Below are 25,896 nucleotides of genomic sequence, written 5' to 3' on the forward strand. Positions count from 1 at the left end.
TGTTGAGAGTGGACATTCTAGTATTCTTCCTGACCTCAGGGTAAAAGCATTCAGTCTTTTCCCATGGAGTGGGATTTTAGCTGTGTCTTTTCTTTGGAAGTTCTTTCCTAGTTTGTTGAGTGTTTTCATCATGAAAATGTGTTGAATTTTTTCCCACATTTTTCTGCATCATGTGCTATTTGTCCCTTATTCTACTGACTTGTAGTCTGTATTAACTGACTTTGGTATGTTAAACCAACCTTGCATTCTTAAGATAAACCCCGCTTGGTCATGCTGTAATGCTCTTTTATATTATACTGGATTCAGTTTATTAGTTGGAGATTGTTGACTGAAATTTATTGACTGAAGATTTTCACCTATATTCCTAAGAGATATTGCAGGATAGTTTGTTATTCTTGTGATGTCTTTGTCTGGTTTTGGTATTACAGTAATATTGACCTCACTGGGCAACAGTTCCTCTTTTAGTAATTTTTGGAAGAGTTTGGAAAAGATTGTTATTAATGTCTGGCAAAATTCCCTAGTGATATATTTGTGGGAATTTTTAAATGACTGATTCAAGAACTTGAATTAGTAATTGTATGTATATATACTAGAAATCTATTCACATTTTCTTCTTTTTTTTTTTTTTTTTTTGGGGGGGGGATGGGGGTGCTGGGGATCGAACCCAGGGCCTTGAGCTTACAAGGCAAGCACTCTACCGACTGAGCTATCTCCCCAGCCCCACTCTTCACATTTTCTAAGTTTCTCCTTGAGTCAGCTTCTACAATGTATGTCTTTTCAGGACTTCATCCATTTCCTTTAAGTCACGTATTTTGGGGCATACAATTATTCATAGTATTCCCTTACAATCCTCTTTATTTCTGTAAGATTAGCAGTGATATTCCTCTTTAATTCCTGAATATAGAAATTTGAGTCTGTTCTCTCTCTGTCAGTCTAGCTAAAAGTTTGTCAACACTTTTTGTCTTTTCAATAAACTAATTTTTATTAGTATATCATTCCCATGCCATGAAATTCATCCTTTTAAAGTGTATGATTCAGTGGATTTTAATGTATTCATTAAAGAGTTGTGCGTGATCACCATCACCACAGTCTAATTCCAAAACGTTTTCATTAGCCTCCAAAGAAATTAGCAATCACTCCTCACGTCCCTTTTCCACAGCCCCGGCAATTGCTCTCTGCCTCTCTGCATGACCTACCTTGGACATTTCATGTAAGTGGGATCACACCCTTTGTGTCTGGCCTCTTTGACTTCCCATAACGTTTTCAAGATTCATCCAAGTTGTAGCATGTCTCAGGACTTCATTTTCCTGATCATTCTTGAAGTTGAAACAGATATCTTACTTCCTCTGAGATGCCTTTCCTAAGAATCCTTGCCCCAAAGGATCAGAGACCTTTTCCGGGGGCTCCCCCACCTCCTTGGGGTTACTGTCGTCATGGTGCAGTGGAACTCCCTGTGGACCTGCCCATCCTGTCCACCGCCTGGTGGGGTCCCTGAGTTGGGGATGATGCCTTTTGTCTCTGCACCCCTGGCACCTAAGAGAATGGCTGACCGGCGTGTCACACTCAAGTGTTTTTCGATCAGGGAATGACTGAGTGTACCTGAACAGGGAAAGCTGCAGGGAACGGTGGTAGTGTCATGGGGGAGTATCCTGTGAGACGGTGAACTGAGCAGGAACGGAGATTCTGATTACTCGCCACTATTTAGATCAGGGGGTCCCACAAATGAAAGGCACCTCAAAGTGTTTTCTACTTTATTGGATTGGATGGTAGTTTTTCTGTAAAAAGTCTGTCTTAAATGCGTGCTTTTCCTTTTAATTCTGTATTCGGATGACTGGCCCCACTCCTGCTTGCTCTGGGTATCATGTCATCCTTGAAAACCTGCTGTCTCCTCACAATGATACCACTAGGGAGAGTCCTCTGTGTTCACCTTTATATATCTCTTCTTCTTTTTCAAGTAGCCTGTGATTCTCTGGCTGACACCGTGTTCAATACCGTATGGACCTTGGGCTGCCGACCCTTTATGAATAGCCAACGGGCAGCGTGCATCTGTGCAGAAGAGGAGAAGGAAGAATTATGAGGATGAGGCGATTCCTTCCTGGTTCTGAGTGACATCACAGCCGTCAGTCTCAGAGATGCTGACGCGGCAGATGTGTGTCAGCCTTTCTTCCACCAGTTTGGATACCATAAAGCAGGAGAAAGGAAACAGCAAGTTGAATCACTTGAGGGAAGTTGAGAAAGCGATGTGGAGAGACTGAAGGCTGTACTTCACTTGAACTCTGGTCTCGCAGCCGAGGCACGTGTGCCTGGAAATTCAGTTCTCAGCTTAAAGATGAAACTACAAGCAAGCTCTCCTATCTCTGGACCTGATCATGACTTTCATATGTGAAATTCTGGGGAGTCCAACCAGTTGCAAAGCAATGACTTTCCTCTGGCCCATGTTTCAGTTGCCAGCAAGCACCTCATGTTTAATAAAGTGTACTTTTTAGAAAATTTGAATAGAGATGAATGAATTCCATTGTCGCTTATCTTTCCATTTCACTTAGAAGAGAACAGATCAGGTAAGTTCCTCTATGACAACAGTGATTTCCACTAGTGCTGAAGAGATTGAAACAGGGGACAGGGCCAGAGGCTTACCTGATCAAGGCCCGCTGGAAGTAGAGCTTTGAGGTGCCAGTCTGTCCTAGTGGCCTGCCCCTGTGGTATCCCCGGATGTTAAGTGCGGTTAGGTCTGAGTTGCACCTGGTAAGAACTGAGGGAAGTCCCTGCCACCTGTAGTCGGGAGCTCCCAGCTGTGACTGGATTAAAATCAAGCCAAAAAGCCTGGGGTGCGGATGCCCCCACACTGGCAGGTTACAAGGGCTCCCCAGGTGATTTTGATGCCCGAGGAGGACCACTAATCTAGATCAGGAATTGGTCAACAAAGTAAGTCCCACAGGCCAAATCCAGTCCATCCCTGTTTTTTGTTATTGTTGTTTTGTTTTTGTGTGTGTTTGTTTGTCCAGTGATGAGGATCAAACCCAGGGCCTTTTGCATGCTAGGCAAGTGCTCTAGCTCTGAGCAACATTCCCATCCCTTAATTAAATTTTTTTATTTTGGGACAGGATCTCAGTGGCCCAGGCTGGCCTTGAACTTAGGATCCTCCTGCCTCAGCCTCCCGATAGCTGGGGTTTATGGGAGTGTGCTACCACACTGTACTCAAAGCCTGCTTTTTTACAGCCTTTCAGAACACAGCACACTCACCTGGCTTAAGCCTGTGTTGTATTTGTCTATTGCTGCTCTTGCAATGTAACCACAGAACCCAGTATTTGTGACAAAGAACCCAGAGCACCTAAAACATTTATTTACCAAGTGTCCCCTGAGAGGAAAGGTTGCCTGCCTCTGTTACAAGTCATTTTACTCCTTTTGTTATTTCTACCAGCTCCATTAAGAATTGTCAACTGTACCTAATTTAAAAAAATTTTTTTAGTTGCAGACAGACACCATACCTTTAATTTATTTATTTGTGGTGCTGAGGATGTAACTCAGTGCCTCACACATACTAGGCAAGCAGTCTACCACTGAGCCACAACCCCAGCCCAATTGTAGCTTCTTTTAAAAAGAAAAAGAACAAACACTTTTCTTGATCTTAACATAAAAAGTCATAATATTAGGTGACATATCAAGAAAGTGGATTTGATGTAGATAACATTTATCTTTGTAGTTTATGATGTTTATTTCAATAAAATTGATTAAGCACCTATGAAATAGAGTATGATATAATTTTATACCTTTTTCTATTGCCTTACTGACCTAAGGGCATAGAATACCAATTCTCAGGACATTTGATACTAAACTAATTTTGTTTATAGTTCAGTTACCAAACCACTTCAATGCCTGTTGGTGAATTTATTAATATCTATTAAGTAAAAATATTTCACTTAAGGCAATATAAAACATCAAAAAGAAAATATTATGCAAGAGAAAAACCAAATAGCATGTTCTTATTACACATTGTTTTATTGATGAGCTTCCAAATCCTCTATTCTATTTGAAGTCTATTTGAATTGAGTTTTCAGGGTATAATTATTTTTACATATTTAGGGAGTCTCAGTATTTAGGACATACTTTTAGTAACGATTTAGTTTCTTTTAGGCTTCTAACTCCAAACATCATACCCAGGTTCTGATTTTAGTGCCCTATTGCGTCATACATGAGTTATTTAATTGTGGGAAAGAAACGGAAGGGATGGGAGGAGCCTTCCGTGTGACTGCTGAGCCTTCTACATTAGGAAGCTGAAGCCCCACCCAGGCAGCTGGTCAGCAGCACTGTGACCTCTTCCGACCCAATGAACCAGAATTAGCGAGTCCTTCTGGGAGTCTGTGTAAACCCACAGTACCCGGTTTAAAGCAGGCAGGTGTTCTAGGAGGTTCTGGGATGTTCTTAGAGGTTGTGGGGAGAAGTTCCAGAAAGGAGAGTAGCCCAAGGCAGGGACTCAGGTATTGCAACCAACTAGTCCTCCCAGTCGATGCGGATAGGGCCACCGGAAAGCATGTGGCTCTGCAGGCCCGCAGCGTCCTCTCCTTCCTCTGTCGAGCGCCGCACTCGCCGGTGGCAACCCTGGGCACAACGGGAACGCTGGTCCAGCATCCCGCAGACCAGAACCCGGCAGTGCAGGAACACCTCCTGAAAAGGTGATAATGAGCCTCATTAAAAACAGATTCCAGTGCTAGGACTGGGGATGTAGCTCAGGTGGTAGGGCGCTTGCCTTGTGAGCCACAAGGCCCTGGGTTCAATCCCCTGCACCCCGCCCCCCAAAAGAAGAACAGATGTCCCTGTGGGCACCCAGGGGAGCCTGACACAGCACTCGATGTCCCCAGCGTCGTCTCGGTCCTAACAGCACACTCTGAGCTGGACGTGACCGTCCCTGTTTTACTGATCCTTAGGATAAGGAACTTTTCCAGTTCACACATTTAATAATGTGGTGCAGCTGGAGTTTGAGTCACGTGGGTGATTTAAAGCCCACACCTGTAACTTCTGTGTTTGGCCAGGGCACGTTGAGGTCTGGGAAGAACACTGGCCCTGCGCCTCTGTAGTGACCTGTCTTCTCTATGAGAAGCTGCTGAGGCTCACTGCCTAGAGGAGGTGGCGAGGAGGGTCTGCCGTCAGTTCAGCAGCCCTTCAGGAAGACGGATGCCGGATGCCGCAGGAAAGCACAGGGACTCGCATACAGGCAGCCCGAGAAAGGTCACCCTCTGACGTCCCTTACTTACTTACTTAATTAATTAATTTACATTGTGGATTAAACCCAGGGCAAAAGGGTCCCCCTAAATTGCTTAGGGCCTCACTAAGTTACTGAGGCTGGCCTTGAACTTGTGATCCTCCTGCCTCAGCCTCCAGAGCTGCTGGGGTTACAGGCATGCATCACCTTGCCTGGCCCTCTGTCTTAAACACTTCAATAACTGTAGATGACAAAAACACTTCCACTTTGTTACACTGTATAATCTTTTTGGTATAAACTCTTATAAAGTTTATCCGTGTGTGTGTGTATTTAATATGCACATAAATATTTCACATTTATCATTTTAATAACTGTTTAATATTGAATTAAATTTATATACCACAGCCCTTAGCTTAGTTTGTGGACTTCCTTCTTTCCTTAAAATGATGCTCTCCAAACACAATAAACCTGTTTGTTTGGTTTTGTCTTTGAGGAAACTGCCAGAATTAGAATTTTTAGATAAAAGAATATGACGGTTTAATTATTATAATTACATATTATCAGATAACTTTCCAGAAAGTGTGCCGATTTGTAGGACCACTGTATACTTCTCCTTATAACTGTCCAAGTGTTTTAATTTGTAATTTTTATAATTTCAGCTGGGTGCAGTGGTGTACACCTGTAATTCCAGCAGCTGGGGAGGCTGAGGCAGGAGGATCTCGAGTTCAAAGCCAGCCTCAGCAAAAGCAAGGTGCTAAGCAACTCAGTGAAACCCTGTCTCTAAATAAGATACAAAATAGGGCTGGGGATGACTTAGTGGTAGAGCACTTTCCTAGCAAGTGTGAGGCACTGGGTTTGATCCTCAGTACCATAAATAAATAAATAAATAAAGGTATTGTGTCCATCTACAACTAAAAAAAATTTTTTTTAATTACATGGTGTCTTACAATTGGCATCTTAGGTACGATTTTCACTTCCCATTTCACTGTCTTTTCTGTGAGTTTCCTGTCCATATCACTTGCCTGCAGTTGAACCCTACAATGGCTTCTTCATCCACACCTGCCCACACAGATTTCAAATTCCAGTCCTATGATATATTCTCTTTGAACAGCACAGTTTTTGGGAGCAAGGCACCTGTGACATGCATGGAGATGTTAAGCTTCTTGGTGGCCAGTTTCACTATATTTTCTCAGGGTTCATGCAGATCCTATTCATGGGCTCCTAGAATGTCAACACACTGGGACACATGAAGGAGGCTCAGGTCTGGGGTGACAGGATAAAAAAAAGTGTTCAGCTCACCTTGTGGTCTTTGCCCACAAACTTGAAGACCGGAACCTGGAAGTGCTTGGCTAGGTGATCCCGGGATGAGTACTGCTTCACGGAGTCATCTGAGACGCAGCTGAAAGTAGGACGACAGCACATAAGACTTGATCGTTTCCACAGAGGTGGAAAAACTACCCTGTCCAACTCATCTGGCCCAAAGAGAGGCAAAGTGGGTGGGGCGGGCTGGGCTGCACTCAAGCTTTTTAAGGAAGGAAAATGTAATTCCCTCCCTGTGGAGGCGTCTGCAGGCACAGCTGCTGGCTGAGGGAGTCTGACCGTACCTTTGTCTGATGAGCCTACAAACTGGCCCCAGCATTTCCTGCGGGTTAATGTGTTTAAGTATTAGCAACGTCAATAACATTTGTGTCAAAAAGATCTTTGACTGGTAAGGCTGACTTTTCATTTGTAATATATTGCAGGAATTCTGACTTTTTGTAGTATTCTTAGATTTAATAACTATTTACAGATCACCTAATAGACACCAAGGGGATACAAAAGTGGACATATCACAATCCAAGCATTGAAGAACGGGCACATATTTAACTTTCTTAGGGAATAACTGGGGAGAAGTCATTCACCTCCAGTTGTTTCAATTCCTCTTCTGAATGTAATGATAAGCTGTAATGGGGCAGGGTCTGGGGTTCACGTCCGGTTTAGCTGGGGAAAGACACATCACTGATGCTCCACCGTCATGGTTTTAGTTTCAGATGAACATTTTCTCCTACAGGTCAAGGGTCACCCTTGTGTTATTTGTACTCTTCTAAATGCTAAAGGGACTCTTTTTTTCCTGGGTGTAATTGCCTTTTTATGGGTGTCTAATAATTTGATACTAGGCCCATAAAAAAGTGGGGCTCAGAAACAAAAGTCTCTGAAATGAGGTTTTTGTATCTATTTATTCATTTTTACTTTCTTGAGGTAAAAGTAATTTCTATGATCTTCCAGTTATGTTATAAGTATTGTTTGCACACCTAATCCATGCAAGACCCTCTGCTGGGTGCTGCAGAGGATATAAAAATGAGCAATACTGGGGCTGGGGTTGTAGTTCAGTGGCAGAGTGCTTGTCTAGCATGTGCAAAGAACTGGGTTTGATTCCCAGCACCACAAAAAATAAAAATAAAAAAGAGTAATATTGCCAGGCATAGTGGCACAGGCCTATAATCCCAAAGACTTGGGAGGCTGAGGCAGGAGGATCACGTTTGTGGCCAGCCTCAACAATTTAGTGAGGCCCTGAGCAACTTAGCAAGACGCTGTCTCAAAATAAAAATAAAAATAAGTAAATAAAAAGGTTTGGGGATGTAGCTTAGTGGTAAAGAGCCCCTGTGTTCATTTCCCAGTACTTAAAAAAAAAAAAAAAGAAATCCATGCTAGCCTAGTATCTGGGTATCTAGGCTAACAATAGTAACAATATTAAAATCATGATTTTCATGTAATGCCCTCAGCATTTTCCATTTGTCTATCTAAAATACTATTATTCTTCTTTAAAAGAGAAAATGAGGCAAAAAAGGTTATTATAAGATAACATCACAGAATAGAATCCAGGACAAATTTGGACTCTTATGTTTGCTGTGATTAGACAATGCTAGTTCTGACGATTCCAAGTTCATATCCTAAAAGAAAATGATATAGGAGAAGCCAAAATAATTATTTACCAAAATGTTGTTCAACACTTGTCTTTAGAATCCAATGCTTCTTTTTCTGAAATTCACTTTCTAATTATATTTTTCTTAGACTAGCGTTAAATTGTTTTGCATTCCAGAGGGTATACCAACTGAAACCAGTGGGAAGCGCATTGGATGTGTTCCAGCCTGATTTAAATTTAAGCTAAAGGCAATGAATAATTTTTTAAATGAATAATCAAATAATTTATGGATACAAGTAAAGTGTATTATGTTTATTTTAAGATTGCAGCCTAGTCCCAATTACTGGTATGCTCATTTATAATTCTCTTAACGAATATTTAATGATGCCCCCCCCCACCCCAATTCTGCTAAGCACTGAGGAAGAAGGAAAAGGAAAGAGGGCTTTTAGATCACCGTGGGACAGATCAGGGAAGGCTTCAAGGAGGAAGTAAACCTGGCTCAACCTTGAAGGGCCAGAAAGAATGAGATAGAAAAAAAGGTGGGAAGAAGATTTCAGGCATAGGAAACAGTACATGCCACATCAGGACGCGACAAGGAACTCCAGTTTGAATTGCTAGTAACTCCATCTGGCAGGAGCAGAAATTGGAGAAGGCCCAGGTCAGAGCTGAGGGCCGCAGCCCTGCTGAGTAGGGTTATCTCCCTGTCTATCCCTCTCATCCCTGTGCTGGTGCTATTCACCTGCCCACAAAACAGGCCCGCACACCTGTGGTTTTCAGTTCTTGCATATGCCTTTTTCTTTTGCTATATATATTTATTTATTTTTCCTCCCTTATATGTTCTAATGGCTAGAAAAATAAATAGGGCAGAGTCTTAGAACTATATAAAACAAAAAGTCTGAATAACAAATATACAAGCAAATTTCACAGGCATTGTTGAGACTGCAGGGTACTCGTTTCCAGTACATGAGTTATGATTATATACTTTCTTAAAAAGTACATATGAGGGGCAGGAGAAAACATTTAGGGTGAGAGAATTGTTCATGATCTTAATTACAGGGCTGATTTTGCAGTGTTTATGCTGGAACCAGCAAACCGCACACTTCAAGTGTCTTCACTTACTATAGTTGAAGAATACTCCATTAAGGCAGTAAAAAAAAAATTAAAAAGGAGCAAAAGTCATCCTTAATCAGCACTAAGTATGTGACAGAGAGAGGGAGGGAGGGAGAGAGAGAGAAAGAAAATGATGCTTCTGCTTTTCATTTTTAAAATTCTGGAAATTACTTCACTGTGACTAAAAATCCAAAGGGCTACGGAGCCCCTCCATTACAGCCCCCGCTGTGACTGACCTCCCAAAGCTGCTCAGAATGATGGATTTTCCCTACTGTGAAAATGAGTCGATGACAATCTGAGGCTGAAAGCCCTCCTGGAAAACAGCTGAATTTACCCACCAAGGGTAAGAAGGAGCCATTGAAAGGTTTTCAGGAGGGCTGTGATGAGATCATATTTTCCTGTCCAGTGGATTCCCAGGGGGCTTCCTGGAGCCGAGGTTTGTGAGGAGGGTTTAGGAAGCCATTTTCCTGGTCCACAACTGAGCTATATCCCCAGCCCTGGGCATTGCTTTTTTTAAAAAAGTTTCCCAGTTGATCCTAAACAGCATCAAGGGTTGAAAAATCACTGTGTAAGGGATTGACAGCAGAAGGTGAAGGCTGTGGTGAGCGTTTGCTAAAGCAAACTAGAAATTTCCAAGGGTCTGCAGGCCCATCAGCAAAGGGAAAAACCCAAGGCACACTGGAGTGGCTCTCACTGGACCCTTCCCAGGCTGGGCCGCAGCAGCTCCTGACCTTGTGTGGGACTTGTCCCGACTGACATTTAGAAAGAGGAAGAAACTCAAGAGACAACACTCTGAGTTTGGGGTGTGATTGTAATTTTCTGGGGAATGTAAGCAATTGGAATTTTCAATGATACCTTAACGCACCTACAGAACTCAGTCAGGGGATCCTCAGGAGATTCCATGGAAATCTTTTCTTCTCCTAAAACCTACCAAGTACTTCTTCTCTCTTCTTCAGTATCAAACTTATTAAAAGAGTAGTCTAACTTGCTGCTTTGAGACAGGCAAGGACCAGAACGGGGGCAAAATGGCGGATGCACTGGCAGGCCTGAATTCATAACCTGTTCCACTCCCCGCCTTACAGTGTATGGAATATGTCTTTTCTCACCCTCCTATTCTTAAACTAACCATAGGGACCAGGTGTAGGGTGGCACCAAGCTGGCTCCAAGGAGCTTTCAGCTCAGCTATTTCACAAAAGGCCAGTCCCTTCCTTTGTTAACAGGTGGCCTGAATTTTCCCTCCCTTAGTGCTGTTTCCCCTCTCCTGGAGTGAAAACTCCTCAAATTCTTGGGTCTCATTTAATTTCTTTTGTCATTGGGTCAAAACTTCCCGGTTCCTGTGTCAGCCTCACTTCCCCTTGTCCACGTGACCTCAGGTGCCTGAACAGGCTCAGCCCCACCTCACACACCCGGGCCTTCTCTGATCCCGCAGTTCCAGCTATAAACGGAGCTGCTTCCTGTCTTACTTCTAGTCTTGACCTTGTTCCTGAGCCTGATACACATATCCAACTGCCCACTGACCTTCCCTTCCTAGGTATCCTGCAAGTATTCAAAATGTAATATTATTCAGTATACTATTTTGTTTGATCAAATTCAATATTTATATCTCAAATCTGCTTTTCTGAGTATGTCTTTTGTCTTGATTTAATGGTACCAGTTAGTCACTTTGGACTCTTTTTTTTTTTTTTTTTTTTTTTGTACTTGGCATTGAACTTGAGGTACTTTACCACTGAGCCACATCCCCAGCCCTCTTTATTTTCAATTTTGAGACAGGGCCTTGCTAAGTACTGAGGCTGGCCTTGAACCTGTGAACCTCCTGCCTCAGCCTCCCAAGTCGCTAGGAATACAGGCGTGAGACCCTGTGCCCAATATCATTTTTAACTCTCCTCTCCCTCACATGTCTTTACCTCCCAGATATTAATAAACAGCTCCTGAACTAATAAAAGGCAGGTAAGAGCCCCGTGCGGCCTTAAGAACTGACTGTGCATGCCCTCGATCTCGGGGCGGGTGATGTGCTGGGACTAAGGAAGCGGCAGGAGCAGCACAGTTACCCGTCCTGGATCAGGTAGTACTTGAGGATCTCGTCGACCTTGGCAGTGGGGGTGGCAAAGCAGCTCTCCACCAGGCTCTCCAGGCCGCTCACGTGCACCAGGGGCTCAATGCCAAAGTAGAGGGAGTCGCGAAGTTTGAGGGTGGGCAAAGCTTCCCGGTATGACTCTACAAACTCATTGTCCTTGAAGATCTCCAGGGTGAACGGGAAGATGCCATGATTCCGACCCATGATTTCCAGCGGGGCGTTTCGAAGGTTGGGAACGTATCCTTCAGAAATGGTGTACAGGCGCGGGAACTCGCAGGTCACCGGGATCAGCAGTTTGCTGGTCCGTATGATGATGTCCCCACTACTGCCTGGGGTCTGCTTGGGTAGACCTGTCACCAGGTTGCTGGCCACGATTTTGTCATTCACCACCTGAGCCAGGCCAGGGCAAGGAGAGGAAGAGATTTTGTTTATTTCTGCAGAGCTTACCCCCTCCTCACATAACTTTCTCCAAACATCTGTTTACATCAAAACAGTTTGGTGGCCTAAGCTGGAGGATCGATTTTTTGTTGCCGTATTAGTGAGACAACCTGACGGTAAGAATTTCACGTACTACTGCTTGGTCAACCCAACGTTCTTTTGGAGCATTGCTCATAAAACCTGATCCGTGTGCATTCAGCAAATTCCAAGCTCTGGTATTTTAGAAAAGGATGGCGTCTGTGAGTTATTTTTTCAGGAGTTCTGGACCTGGCAATCCAGCTGCAAGCACAACCTGGGTCAGCACTCACTCGGTGCAGATGATTTCCAGCTTTTTATCTCCAATGCTGTCTGCTCTGCTGTGCACCAGAGTGGGGCCAGCCTATCATGTGGCATCTCCTTTATTATCCACAGAAAGAATCCACACAACCTGCCTAAAGTGGGACCACCAGCATGAACGCCTTGCCAGGCAGGCAGCACGCCCATTCACCTCGGCACAGGCCTGAATACTCCCCTCTCTGACTCTCCTCGTTTGTTCCCATCTAAAAGCCTCCTGCTTGTCCTCTGCTTATGTGCGAGTCCTGCACACATTTCCACCCTGATCCAAGTCCCACTTGTTCCTTTACTGAGCTCCTAGAGGCCCTGTCTTCTGTCTCATGGTTCATCTCTTATTTATATTTTATGTGTTGTCATCTCAGGGTCGTGGTGCAAGTTCCTACCAGACAGGCATCTTATCTCAATACCCCTCAGACTGTCCGGCAGGGGGCTGTGTGAAATTTTTGGATGAAAGTATAAACCTTTTTTTAAAAAAATTGTAGTTGTAATATGGACAGAATGCCTTTGGTTTATTTGTTTATTTTTGTGTGGTGCTGAGGATCGAACCCAGTGCCTCACATGTGCTAGGCAAGCGCTCTACCACTGAGCTATAGCCTCAGCCCGGTAGAAACCTTTTTACCTCCACCTGCTTCAATATTTGAACTCATTCACTTCATCACAAATACACCATCATCTCAATTAGTCACTTTCTTCAAATAAAATGACTGCTCAGAGGGGACAGAGCCAGGCCCCTAGTACCACTGGTGCTGGTGCATGCAGGGAAATATCTGCATGGATGGGAGACAGAGGGCTGTGTGAGAACAGGAAGGGCAGAATTCCTAATTCCAATCCTCAGCATGACAGCTCCACAGCACGTTTGATAATGTGTTTATGAACTGAACAACATCGATGTTTAGAGCTCGGTTCTTTTTTGTGGAGATAGCTCATCTATGACAAGTCGTACTGCATAGCTCTGACAACCACCTCCCAAGAAACTGGCTTTTGATATTTTCCCAAATGCCCACAGGGGGAACCTACATCGACCACCGTGCCACACGTCTTGAGGGAGAAGACGATGTTGACGTGGGTGCCGTTGGACACTCCTCGGCAGGAGGTGTTGGTCAGGAAGAGCTCCAGGCCACCAACCAGCTCCCTGGGGACACTCACTTCAATAGCACTTGACTTGCACAACACAGGGACTGCATGAAAGAGGGCTACTGTTAAAACTGCGACCCAGTGGGGCGAGGTGATGCACGTCTGTAATACCAGAAGCTTGGGAGGGTGAGACAGGAGGATCGAGAGTTCAAAGTCAGCCTCAGCAGCTTAGCAAGGATCTAAGCAACTTAGCAAGACCGTGTCTCAAAAAAATAAAACATAGAAGGGCTGGAGATGTGGCTCAGTAGTTAAGTACCTCTGGGTTCAATTCCTAGTACAACAAAACAAAAAACTGAAACTTGAATTGGGAGAAAAGATAAGGAAGGTTTCTGGGGAAAACAATTTCTCCCTCATATAAACTGCTCTGAAATTAATGAGGTTCAAAACAAGTTGGTGAATAAAACCAGAATTCTTAATTCCCAAGATTATGGACAAATAATGCTTTTCAAATATACTGCTCTTCAAAATAGAAACTATCATATTTGAGTGTCAGCTCAGCAAACATTTGGTTCAAAATGTGGCTAGCATAACTCCATAAAGTGAAACATCTAGAGTGTTAACTTTTAGCACCAACACAATTTATTGGCAATACAGAAAAGCACTGCTTTGATACAGGCTTAAATGACACAATGACACTGCTTTGATTTTACTGTAAATTATTGCCCCATAAAGCAGAGGTAATAAACACAGTGTACTTGGGAAAGGCTTCCAAATTGTCCCTGCATTGCTCAGTAAACCATAAACTCTGACTGTAAATTCCACTTTAACTTAATATTAAAAAGATTGCTTTTCCTTAACATTTCCATGTTCATTTTTCCAAACTCTACAGATACTTAATGGGTACTATCAGAATCCAGTATGTGAGGACACACCAGAACAATGGGAAATATATAAAGAAATAAGAAATAGATACTCATTAAATATTTGCTAGATTAGTGAATTAATATTGTGGACATGAAGAAGTAGATTTTCAGATAGTGGTTCTCAGAGAACAGTGGATGGGAGAAGAACCCACTCTCTGGGGCTTCAACGTAGCTTTGCCTATGTTATCTGTTAGAAAAGAGAACTGCTTAATGTCTTACACTTCAAATGTGTAGTTGTATTATTAGCCACAGAAATAAGAGAAAATCAAAGAGAAACAGCACAGGACAGTTTGCTTTGGGGAAATCTTTTCCTAGAGATCTCCTCTTGTGAAATATTCCGGAATGATGACTCAGGAACACACAATTGCTCAAAGGATGTTGTTCTGAAAGATGAGGATCTGACACACTGTGGGGGAGGGAGGGGGTCCAGGGCAGGAGGAAGTATAGCTCAGAGCAGAGGCCCGCGTACTACCTTGGCAAGTGTGGTTGTCCTCAGACAGCACCAAGCCCCGAGGACATTCGCACTGGTAGCCCTTCTCTGACCCAAGGCAAGAATGGCTGCAGCCACCATTGTTATTATGGCATCCTTCAATGTCTGCAGTAGAAACAGAGAAAGGAATCATTAGTGATCCTCTTCCCTAAGAAGTCTGGCACTGAGACATGTAGGCAAGCCCACACAAAAATGTTTATTAAATGTTATAACTACAAAGAGCGATCTTCCAATATCCACAGCTCTACTCTCTCAAGCTGGTCAGGAATTTTGTAGAATAGCCTTCAGTTTGGTTTTGTCTATGGGCTGGGAAAGTAGTTCAGTAGTAGAGCACTTGCCTAGCATGTGTGAGGGTTAGGGTTAGGGTTAGGGTTAGGCTCAATCCTGAGTATTGAACTACAGTGGCTCAGGAGGCTGAGGCAGGAGGATCTGGTGTTCAAAGCCAGCTTCAGCAAAAGTGAGTCACTAAGCAACTCAGTGAGACCCTGTCTCTAAATAAAATATGAAATATGGCTGGGAATGTGGGTCAAGTGCCCCTGAGTTCAATCTCCATTACCAAAAAAGAAAAAAAAAATTAGTTCCTTGGAACATCAGTAAATTAACTTGGGATAACTCAATTTTTGTGAAACTGTATAGAGAGAATAAATTTGCAATGAATTAATCTTTACAAAACTTAAAAGGTAGGGCTGGGGTTGTGGCTCAGTGGTAGAGCACTTGCCTAGCATGTGTGAGGCACTGGGTTTGATCCTTAGCACCACATTAAAAATAAATAAATTAAATAGAGGTATTGTGTCCATCTACAACTAAAAAATAATTTTAAAAATTTAAAAGGGGGGCTGGAGAGATAGCTCAGTTGGTAGAGTGCTTGCCTTGTAAGCACAAGGCCCTGGGTTCTATCCCCAGCACCCCAAAAAAAAAATCTAAAAGGTATTAGTTATCACCTATTTATAAATCTGCATATTTTAAAAGAACATAAGCACCATTTATGGGCTTTTGAAATAACTGAAACTACATGTAATAGTGCAGAAGAAAGCATAAAATGTTATATTAAAATCAAAATTTATAGGAATTTTTCCTAAAAAATGACCTTTTTTCTATTTTTAAACAATTTTTAATATTTTACTTATTTATTTTTGCAGTACTGGGGATTGAACTCAAGGCCTCACACATGCTAGGCAAGTACTCTACCACTGACCAAATGACCTCTCTCAAATCATTTTATTTCTCTGAATTGTTTCAATATTTGTAATAGTCACTTGGGATTCTTTCAGGTCTAAAAATACAAAGCCAAAATAAACTGAAAATCTGAATTGCCTTAAAGAATTTAAGTTTCTCAGGAGGATATACCAAAATGTTGAAAATGGACATATCTAGCAAGGGGAATTGTAGGTCATTTTAATTATCTTCCTTTTACTCCTCTACATTTTTCCTACACTCTTATTATAAAATAAAACAATAAAAATTACTTTAAAACTTAAAAAGGTTGTTCATTTTTTAAAAGAGAAAGTTATTTAGTAGTCCCACTAGACTATCACTAAAATGTAAGGGTTACAAATAGGCATATTAATTCTGAAGTGTCACTCATATATAATTTTTATCTTTCCCTAAAATATTTTTTAGTTATGGTTATTAGCTTTTAAGATTATAGAGGATTAACTGTAATAGTTCCAATAAAGTGCTCATGAATAATTACAAATGTTCCTCATGGTCCATTTCATTAATATTCAAATATGCAAAAATATTGCATAAAATAATTAAGATTTAGGGAGAATTTAGGACATTATCCTCATTCAACAAAATTTTAAATACATTTAGTCTTGTTATAAGGGATAGCAGTTTAATATTTCAGTTAATGTTCCCTTAGTTAATAAGTAAACCTTGTTGCAAAAAATAAATTGTGGGCACCAGTCATAATTTTTCCTTCTGGGTTAGTATTTTATCATTTTGAATGTAACAAGAATGAAATGAATTCATGTAAGCAGTACCACAGCTCTATTAATCTACAAATTTGATTATTCTGTGGGACAAATCATATATCCTCTGTAAATAATAGCAACTCAGTCATTTATCTCTCCACATCAACGTCACACACTCTGCTAAGAGTGTCTGGAGAATTCAGATTTACAGAAGCAGAAGTGATGAGATTTCAGCTGTGATCATATACAAAGGTAAACGTGCCTTAGAGAAGGGAAGTCTCTAAGGTTCACAAAGCAGATTATCAAAATATCACATGGCATCCCATCAATATGTATAATCATTTTCAATTTAAAAAACAAAAATAATAATAGATAATTTTCATTTCGATTATTTGATATACATTAGGATTTTTTGTTACTTTGTCATATAAACTGTACATCTCAGCTGTTAAAATTAAACAAAATTTTTATTTCCAAAAATCATATTCATCTTCAGTAAAAACAAAGCACACAGGGGGAAATGGCTTCATGTAAACCAATTTTCTAAATTCCTGGACGGTAAGGATCACCTGTGGAAGTTAAATACGTGGACGCGAAGACCCCATCCTAGCCTGCGGCAGAGCCTCCGCAGGGACGAGCGTAGAGACCCGGGGTTCTCATCAGCCGGGAGGCTGAGAAGCAGCCTAGGAGCCCCTGGTGCTGCCTGCCTGGTTGCTTTGCTGCTCCAGGTGTGCTCTTTGGAGGGAGCACAGGTGTCACCTAGAAGTTATTTAGAAATGCAGTATCCCAGACTTTCCGAATCACACTTGAACAAAACCCTACGCAATTCATGGACACGTTCAAGTGTGAGAAACACGAAATACCCTATTTTAGGTTCCCTGGTAAAAACGTAGCTTTCTTGCACAATCCCCTCCTGTCGGATCCTGGAGATCAAATCGTCACTGAATTCCGTCCACATCGTGGGCACCCTGGGGGTAAGCGGCCTAGCTCGCCCGCCCTGCGGCCTCGCCCGCTCTCACCTTCACAGGTCTTGCGGTCCTTGGCGAGCACGCGGCCAGCCCCGCACTCACAGCGGTAGGCGTGTTTGAGGTTCACGCAGATCTCACTGCAGCCACCGTTGTCGCGCTCACATTCATTTTCATCTGCGGAAGAGAAGCGCACCGTTTCCATGCTGCCGAGCCATTGATCTGGTCCCCAGCCCCCGAGCCGAATCTCCAGGACCATCACCTCAGGGCATGACACCCACTGTGGTCCTCCATCATCACTTCTGTCAACACGGTCTCCCCCACCAAGTCGTGGGTTCACCTGTCCTCTGTTGAGTGGAAGGTGTCTAATTACTTGCCAACTACTTCCTCTTAATGGAAAAACTGTGGGAAATGAAGTGGCGTTTGGTTCTGAATACACCTACTAATTGGTGTTGATGGATCTCGCTTTTTCTCATGAGTTCCTGAAAAGCTGCTAAATAAATACAGACTTATAAGTCTAGTTGTTGTAAATCACGAAATTGTGTTTTAATTCAGTGCAGAAGAAAATACCCAATAAAATATTTTGTGAGAGTCTTTTGTTAGAACATGATCAGAATTGCCCTCTAACTGGGTATGGTGGTACGCACCTGTCATCCCAGCTGCTGGGGAGGCTGAGGCAGGAGGATCCTGAGCTCAAAGCCAGCCTCAGCAAAAGTGAGTCACTAAGCAATTCAGTGAGACCCTGTCTCTAAATAAAATACAAAATAGGGCTGGGGATGTGGCTCAGTGGAAAAGTGCCCCTGAGTTCAATACCTGCTACCCACTCCCCTCCAAAAAATAAAAATAAAAAATAACAGAAGACTTTGAACCAGAGATAACAGAATAATTCAGAAATCTATGATACAAGTATTTTATTTAATTACCAAAGATAAAATAAAAGAATACTAACCAAAATAAGTGTCTAAAAAGAGAAGGCAGAATCAAAACCAAACCAACACATAAAGCTTGTAGATGTGAAACATACAATCAGAAGAGGAGAATCTTAACAAGGCCCCATCTTTCTTCCTACGACCTGTAAAGTGTGTGGGCAGAGGCCAGCATCTTCCCTGGGTATAGTATGTGACCACACCTGGGCTTCGGCTCCTTAGAACCTTCTGTTCCAAACCTGGACTACTTAACTTGGGACTGATTTTTTTAATGTGCGGAAGAACTAAATTTCTACTTATGTAGGCCATTGTCACTTGGGGTTGATTGTTACAGCCAGTTACTCTACACAATGAATTCACTTCTTAAGGTGTACCCCAGAGAAAATCTCCCCTAAGGCACAAGGCAGCATTCTCATGTGAATTCTAGGGACACACCAAGCAATGCTATACAGTCCAGACAAGCATAAACGATGAAAACCTAAAACACAGGGGCCAGAAGAACGTATGCTAACTTCAAAACCGTGATTTCCCCTGGAGGGCGAGAGAGAAAACTGGGATGGAGAGCAATGACTTCTATTTGCAAAACTGTACTTAGATTTTAAAAAGGAAGCAAAATTTAAATCTGGGTATGGGTGTATCTGTTATATTATTTTCTTACAGTCTTCTCTCTGCCTGAAAAAATTATGTAATTTTTTTGAGGGGTGGGTACTGGGGATTGAAACCAGGGGCACTTAACCACTGAGCCATACCCGCAGCCCTTTTTATATTTTATTTAGAGACAGGGTCTCACTGAGTTGCTTAGGACCTTGCTAAATTGCTGAGGCTGGCTCTGAACCCTCAATCCTCCTGTCTTAGCCTCCTGAGTTGCACTACCACACCCAGCTATAATTTAAAATAAGTAATTTAAATTGATATGTTTAACTGGAAACTAAATAATAACTAAAATTGACATATGCACATAAGCATGAAAATCTGCCTATAATTTAGATGATCCATGATCTCTCTGCAGCCCACAGGCCCCAGGCAGGAACTTAGGGCTTCAATTGGCAGAGATGTCCAAGACACACTGCTAAGGATGAGATGGGTATATGCTAGGCCATCTTTGATGTAAAAATAAAAGGTCAATAAACAAACATATATTTATTTATATGTTTATATCTGCCTGAAGAAACCCTGGAAGCATACTTAAGAAAATAATACAAGTTTTTTGGAACACACTTTGAGATGAATTTATAGCACATCTCAAATTGGATGCTGGATTTTCATCAGAAATATTCAATCTGTACTGATAGTTAGTAAATACAGATAAAATTTATAGTTACTCAGGTTGTTCCAGACATTTTTGGTTTTCCAATGACTAAATCAAGCATAAGTTTTAAATTAAAATTAAATAAAACTAAAATTTAGATCCTTAGTCCTGGGTCACGCCAGCCACATTTCAAGTCCCACTTAGCCACATGAGCTAGGCCTACATGCAGAGAGCCCAGTTCTATTGCTTAGTTCTAGACTGTTGCTATCACAGCATCAATTTGGTTTGAGCTTTAAAACTAAAAAGGCAAATGCTGTCGCAAGTGTTCAGAGACTACCTGGGAAACGCTGGCGCTCTGAGGCAGGAAGAGACTTTGACTGACCCCTTCAGTCCTAGTAGCCATGTCTCCCTCCTGTCCAGTTTCTTACCAAAGCACGTCTGGCCGTCAGGGCCCAGCATGGTTCCGGGAGAGCACGTGCACTCGCTGGTATCCAAGCAGCTGCCGTTGCAGTCCTCATCACAGATGTCGTAAAAATCTATGGAAGGATAAAATCACTCTTGTGAGAGGTGAAGACTGGAACACACACTCTTCCTCTCTCTCTAGATCTTTCTCTCTCTCTCTCTCTTTGATGCAAGGAATTGAACCCACAGGTGCTTTACCACTGAGCCACATCCCCAGCCCTTTTTAATATTTTATTTAGAGACAGGGTCTTTCTAAGTTGCTTTAGGTCCTCTCTAAGTTGCTGAGACTGGCTTTGAACTTTTGATCCTCCTGCCTCAGCCTCCCGAGCTGCTGGGATAACAGGCGTGCGCCACCACCAGAGCACACTCACTCTTGAAGGAGTCTCTTGAGTGCAGTCACCCGGCACAAGTGCCCAGCCACCATCAAGGAAGTTCTCCTGGCTCGGGGTTCTCATAACCCAAAGGAAAGGTGCTCAGGGCATCTTCCGTCATTTAGATCGACTCCCAATTTTAGACAGGCCCGTGGGTGGCCATAGGTTTTCTGTAAATCCGAAATGCCACCGAACATGAGTTATAGGCCAAGTAAATATTAAGTCCTACTCTGTACTTTTAAAAACCTATATGGGGCTGGGGTGTAGTGGTAGAGTGCTTGCCTAGTATGTGCAAGGCCCCTGGTCCATCCCCCAGCACAACAAACTTGTAAAAAGTACACAGATTTGATAGTATTAATACAGAAATTCACCTAAAAATATTACTGACCTTAAGTGGCTTCTTCCCACTAAAACATTACTGACCTCAAGAGGCTTCTTTCTATTATTTATCATTTTAACAAATCAATGGATGCTCACTAAGTACAATGCTGCCAATTGGAGGTCTGAACATCTATCTGTCTACTGATCAGTTGATCTATACAGACACCTTTAAAAGGGTCCTCCAGGGCTGGGGAGATAGCTCAGTTGGTAGAGTGCTTGCCTTGGAAGCACAAGGTCCTGAGTTTGATCCCCAGCACAGCAAAAAAAAAAAAAGGGTCCTCCATACTCACAAAGGACCTAACTCAACATTTCATTTTCTAACGTCTTTTTTGAATGGAATAAAAGACAAACCAGAACAGTTCAAAGTCATGGTTCCTTTCCCTTCCTATTTCTTTCAGGAATTTTTCAAAGATTCTAGGACTAGATCTCAAAAATCGCAGTCTGGCCAGGCTCTGTGGCAGATTCCTATAATCCCAGCAACTCAGGAGGCTGAGGCAGGAGGACTGTAAATTTGGGACCAGTCTGGATACTTAGAGAGGCTTTGTCTCTAAAGGAAGGGAAGGGAGGAGGAAGGAAAGTCACAGTCTGGGGGGATCCTGGATCTCAGATCAGTATTGTTCAGTTTTAGACACTGCTGTCACCATAACTGGGCTTCCTGTGGCACCTTTCTCTTTGACTCTACCGTGGCCTTGTTGGGGAGGAAGGCGCACAGGCAGTACTCACGCCCGCAGTAGACATGGAAGCAGACGCTGGGCTTGGCCAGACGATACACATAGTAGCCCCCAGAGCAAGCCTTGACCTCCACAGTGGTGTTCCAGAGGCAGCAGTTTCCTTTGAAGCTGGCACAGGCCTGGCGTTGCACGATGCCATCGCCTGGTAGCGGGTGGCTCCCATTGAGCCAGACGGGTGCGTGTGTCCCACAGTGGTTCTCTGGTATGCAGAAGGTGGGCATGGCATCCCCTGCCATGCCTGTGAAGCGGTACCACTCCCCATCCACGTGGTTGTCACACAGAGGTGGACCTTGAGACTCATCAAGCTCATGGTCTGTGTTCCTCCAGGGCTCATTCAGACTGATGTAAGCAGAACAAGGATCGAGGGCTGGAAAGGGAGAGGGCACTCAGAGCCACCTGCTGATGTTTCAGGTCACCTCGACAGCCCGAGTCCACCTTCCTAGACTCACATTTTGACTTTTTTAATTTCAAGAAAAAAATGGTCTGAAGTCCCTGAAAGTAGCTGTTTAAGATTCCTCCACTGGAGTTAAACACGCTTCATACATTTATAGATTTGTAACATTATTTCAAACCCAGGTAAGGCTAAGTGTTAGATCAAACTCTGCTTTTTATCCAGTCATCATTTGAGGGAAGGATAGTCACTCCCATGGGGCAGGGTGGGATTCTACTCAGTGAACTTTGCCCTGGGAAGACCACATTTTGAGAACTGTGTTCACATCTGGAGGTCGTTTTCTTTCTTTCTTTTTTAAATGAAAGTAATTGACTAATTTGTCCAGAGGAAGTAGAACAGTTCTAGAAGAGGGCCTAAACATTAGTCACTGGAGAAGAAGCTGAGGACTACAGTGTGGGGAAAAAAGAAGACTGAAGAAGACATCAGTTTTTTAAAATCTGGAACTGCCTTATGGAAGAGGAATTAGGTGTTTTATTACAATAACAAACAGTTATGGGAAAGCACATTTCAGTTCTGCTATTCAGTCATGGGAGAGGCCGTATCACAGTGTTCTTTGGAAATTAAAACAAACAAACCAAAAATTTGGATGGCCATGTGTAAAGAAGATTATAGATAGAATTTTGCATTAGTGGAGATTTGACTTGATAAAGAATGTGTTAAGCTTATTCCACTGAAAAGGAAAAGGCCTCAGGCACATATCAGCTGCTCTAAAATACACAGTGTACTGGCAAGTGATTCCCAGAGATAATATGACAGTTTGGGACAAAAAATAAGTGGGATATTGCATTTTTTGGAAATAACACATTCACAGAGTGGCAGATGGCAGGAACAACCTTCTTTTAAAATGTCCCTGAGGTATTTCGACAGAGCCCTAGACTGTAGTTTAATGTCCCTGGAGGGGAAGAATTGTCCTCAGACTCTCTTCTTTAAAAAAAAAAAAAAAAAAAAAAAAAAAAAAAGACAATACACGTGAAAAAACAGTGGGGCTAAGAGTGTAGCTTGGTGGTGGAGCCCTTTGCCTAGCATGCAGAAGGTCCTGGGTTCAATTCAATCCTCTTCCCTTCTTTTGGCCTGCTCTCTTGCCAAGCAAGATTTCCAGAGCAATTTCACAGGTGATTACAAATTCATAGAAATATCTCGCTCACTTCCCTCGCTGTAATTTTATAAGAAATGGTTAGACACTCAACTTTTAATGGCTTCTACAGAAGTTCTCATAATGACTATTCCATGATTTATAAAGTTTTCCCTTAAAGTTAGCTGTGAGTTCCTGCGCTGTTAAAAGTTCACTTCCTCGCCAGTTGCAGGGAATTGGGGCATGAAGAGAAATTTACCCACAACCCCTGCAAAATAACATCTATTTATCTATCTTGCTCGGTTTGGGTGTTTTGTTTTCAAACTGGGGATTGAACCCAGGGGCGCTCTACCACTGCGCTGCATCTCCAGCCCTCTCCTTTCTTATTTTTTATTTTAAGACACGGCCTCGCTAACTTGCGGAGGCTGGCCTCGAACCTGCCGTCGGGCGAGCGCCGCCGCGCCCAGATCACTGCGCACATGCTGACGTCGAACGCTTCCATCCCCCTCGAAGGCCATAATTCAGTCCTTTAATAATCTGGCCGCTGGTGTTAAACCCCGTTTTCAGCCTCAATTCGGGGCCAGAATCAGTATTTTGCACACTGATCCTCGATGGGGTGAAGACTCCTCGACGGGAATGCCTCCCGAAGGGCAGCCGGGCTGCCTCCCGCCAGGGGGTTGAGGCCCGGGGTCGCGACCCCGCGCTTCTCCCGGACGCAGGAGGCGCCGCGGCGCGGAGGGCACCGAGGGGCCAGAAACCGTCCCCCAGCGCCGTCGGGAAGCCCTTGCCCTCCGTCCCTCTCCCTCCCTCCCTCCCAGGCCCCACTGGTCCCTGCGGCTTCTCCTTCCCCTCCCCTCTCCTTCCAGCCTCTCCTCTCTCGCCCTGTCGTCTGTCGCTTCCCCTCTCCTGCAGGGCAAGCGCCCACCGCAGCCCCAAAGGTCCCCCCTACCCCTGGCTTCTGGCATTGAGTCCAACATCCTAGAAGCGCTGGGGGTGGGGGTCGGGGATCTGGAAAGGGTGTGGGGATAACGGGAGGACGTGGGAGCTGCCCGAGGAGAGTAAACCCGAAGAGTGGAAGGAAAGGCCCGAGGGAGGCGCTGGGAGGGCGCCCCTCAGGCCTGAGCAACTCTTGGTTAGTTACTGACAGAATATACAGGTGTTGAACGACAGGTGGCTCAAGTCTATTTTGGGGGACAGTTTTGGATTTACAGAATAATTGAGAAGAGTTCCCCCACACACCGCAACCAGTTTCCCCTCACACATACATTATACACACACGTGGTGTGGTGTCTTTGCCATTGTAAAAGAATCACTGAGAAGTTATTAACTCAAGTCCACATTTTTTTTCATATTTTCTTAGTTTCTACCTACATCTTTGCCTGCCCCAGGATCCCACCCAGGATACTGCACTACATTCAATTTCCATGCCTCCTTAAGGTCTCAAACCTAATCTCTCTCTCTCTTTTTTTTTTTTTTTTTTTTTTTGTACTGGGGATTGAACCCAGGGTTGCTTTACCACTGAGCCACATCCCCAGCCTTTTTTATTTTTTATTTTTAGACAGGGTCCACTAAGTTGCTTAGGGACTTGCTAACTTGCTCAAACCTAGTTTTTAATGTGTATCCTTAAAGATGCCAGAGCACAGCCCAAGTGACCTCAAAGAAATCAGTGTGGAATTCTGAGCTACACAAGAGTGCCAAGGTTGCTTCTCTCTATCCCAACTCCTGCACTCTCTTCCAGTTAGAACTCATGTGTTGGAGAAAGAAATAAGGGAGAAATCTGTTAGTAGCTGGAACTGAGACCTTCCCTTGCCTAGTTGGCTAATTTGGAGCCAAGTCTGAGGACAGAGGGAGTTTAAAAGGTGCTTGGTCTGTGCAAAAAGTCACAAGTATTTTCCAAGGTCAAAACTAATGAGTTTGCTTTATCCAGACCTGTGCCCTTTAAAGCACAGAGCATTTAGTGTCTTGCATTCGTTAAAGGAAAATTTTATCCTTAAATCTAAAAATCTTTTTTTTTTTTTTTTTTTACTCTTAAAGTTCGAACTGGAAAAGTGCCTAGAATACAAAAAGGTTACAATTTCTCTTTCATATACTCCAGTAAATAATTAGTTCATGGAAAGGTGTTGGAGACCGCAGGCTCATGGGAATTCTGGGTACCCAGGCAAGAGGCTAAAGGAACATGTAAAGTTTCATAAATTATGAGTGACTTTTCTGACATGAATCTAGAAACAGTATTTAAACTGCTGGAACCTATTTCTTAACAATCCTTACAAAATAGCAAATTGTAACAACGACAAGTACATTGTGCCAAGTTCTTGACACCAGACTCACCCAGGGATGATAGTGGGGTGACCGTAATGAAGAGGCAGGTGAACAGCGGAACCTGAGGCATCTTTCTGGACTCACCGCCAGAAACAGACTGGAAAGTCCTCTTAGTACCAGTTTTCCTTTGTCCCCTTTTCAATTGCTTTTTTTTTTTAAAGACTTCTAGGCTCTCATGAAGAAAGGCTCAGTATGGGCTGGGCCCTTATCGGAGGAAGAGGATGAGGATGAGTGGGATAAGGTGTCCATTGCTCTGGCCTTGACCCCAGATTGGAGCACTGCTTTGCACTGTCAACAGGGTCACTTTATTGATATTTTTCTTTGGGGGTGGGGGATCCTCGCAGTCCTTCATCCTCCTATTGTTTTCTCTCAAGAATTCCCTGAATGAAACCTCCAGTATCTTATCTAGAGGGAACTCTAAATGGGGGACATCCCCTCACGTCAAAATCTTGTTTTGTGACTTTTAGGAATTGACTTCACGATGTGGCAGCAGTAGCCTGGGAAGGGGAGAA

General features: G+C 43.2%; 2 protein-coding genes across 4 annotated transcripts in view; one reads left to right on the top strand and one right to left on the bottom strand.

Moving 5' to 3' along the window:
• Positions 1-4,542, top strand: part of PLA2G12B (phospholipase A2 group XIIB) — a 29,333-nt gene extending 24,791 nt beyond the window's left edge. For 2 of the 3 annotated variants that reach the window (XM_079137133.1, XM_079137135.1), the window contains exon 4: positions 1,956-4,542. In XM_079137133.1, coding sequence (XP_078993259.1) covers positions 1,956-2,077 — 122 coding nt within the window. In that variant the 3' untranslated portion in view covers positions 2,078-4,542. The remainder of the gene's footprint in view (positions 1-1,955) is intronic. The other variant, XM_079137134.1, reaches the window with a different exon arrangement.
• Positions 4,488-25,534, bottom strand: OIT3 (oncoprotein induced transcript 3). Its single transcript, XM_079137108.1, has 9 exons — positions 25,394-25,534; positions 21,535-21,909; positions 20,026-20,133; positions 17,477-17,599; positions 14,524-14,646; positions 13,072-13,232; positions 11,258-11,673; positions 6,497-6,596; positions 4,488-4,662 (listed from the first exon to the last, which is right to left on the bottom strand). Exons 1-9 carry the CDS (start codon positions 25,452-25,454, stop codon positions 4,489-4,491), a joined length of 1,641 nt encoding a protein of 546 aa, XP_078993234.1. The 5' UTR covers positions 25,455-25,534; the 3' UTR covers position 4,488.
• Between the last annotated feature and the right edge of the window lie 362 nt (positions 25,535-25,896).

Source organism: Sciurus vulgaris (assembly GCF_902686455.1).
Source record: "Sciurus vulgaris genome assembly, chromosome: 4".
In the NCBI taxonomy this organism is placed as follows: domain Eukaryota; kingdom Metazoa; phylum Chordata; class Mammalia; order Rodentia; family Sciuridae; genus Sciurus; species Sciurus vulgaris.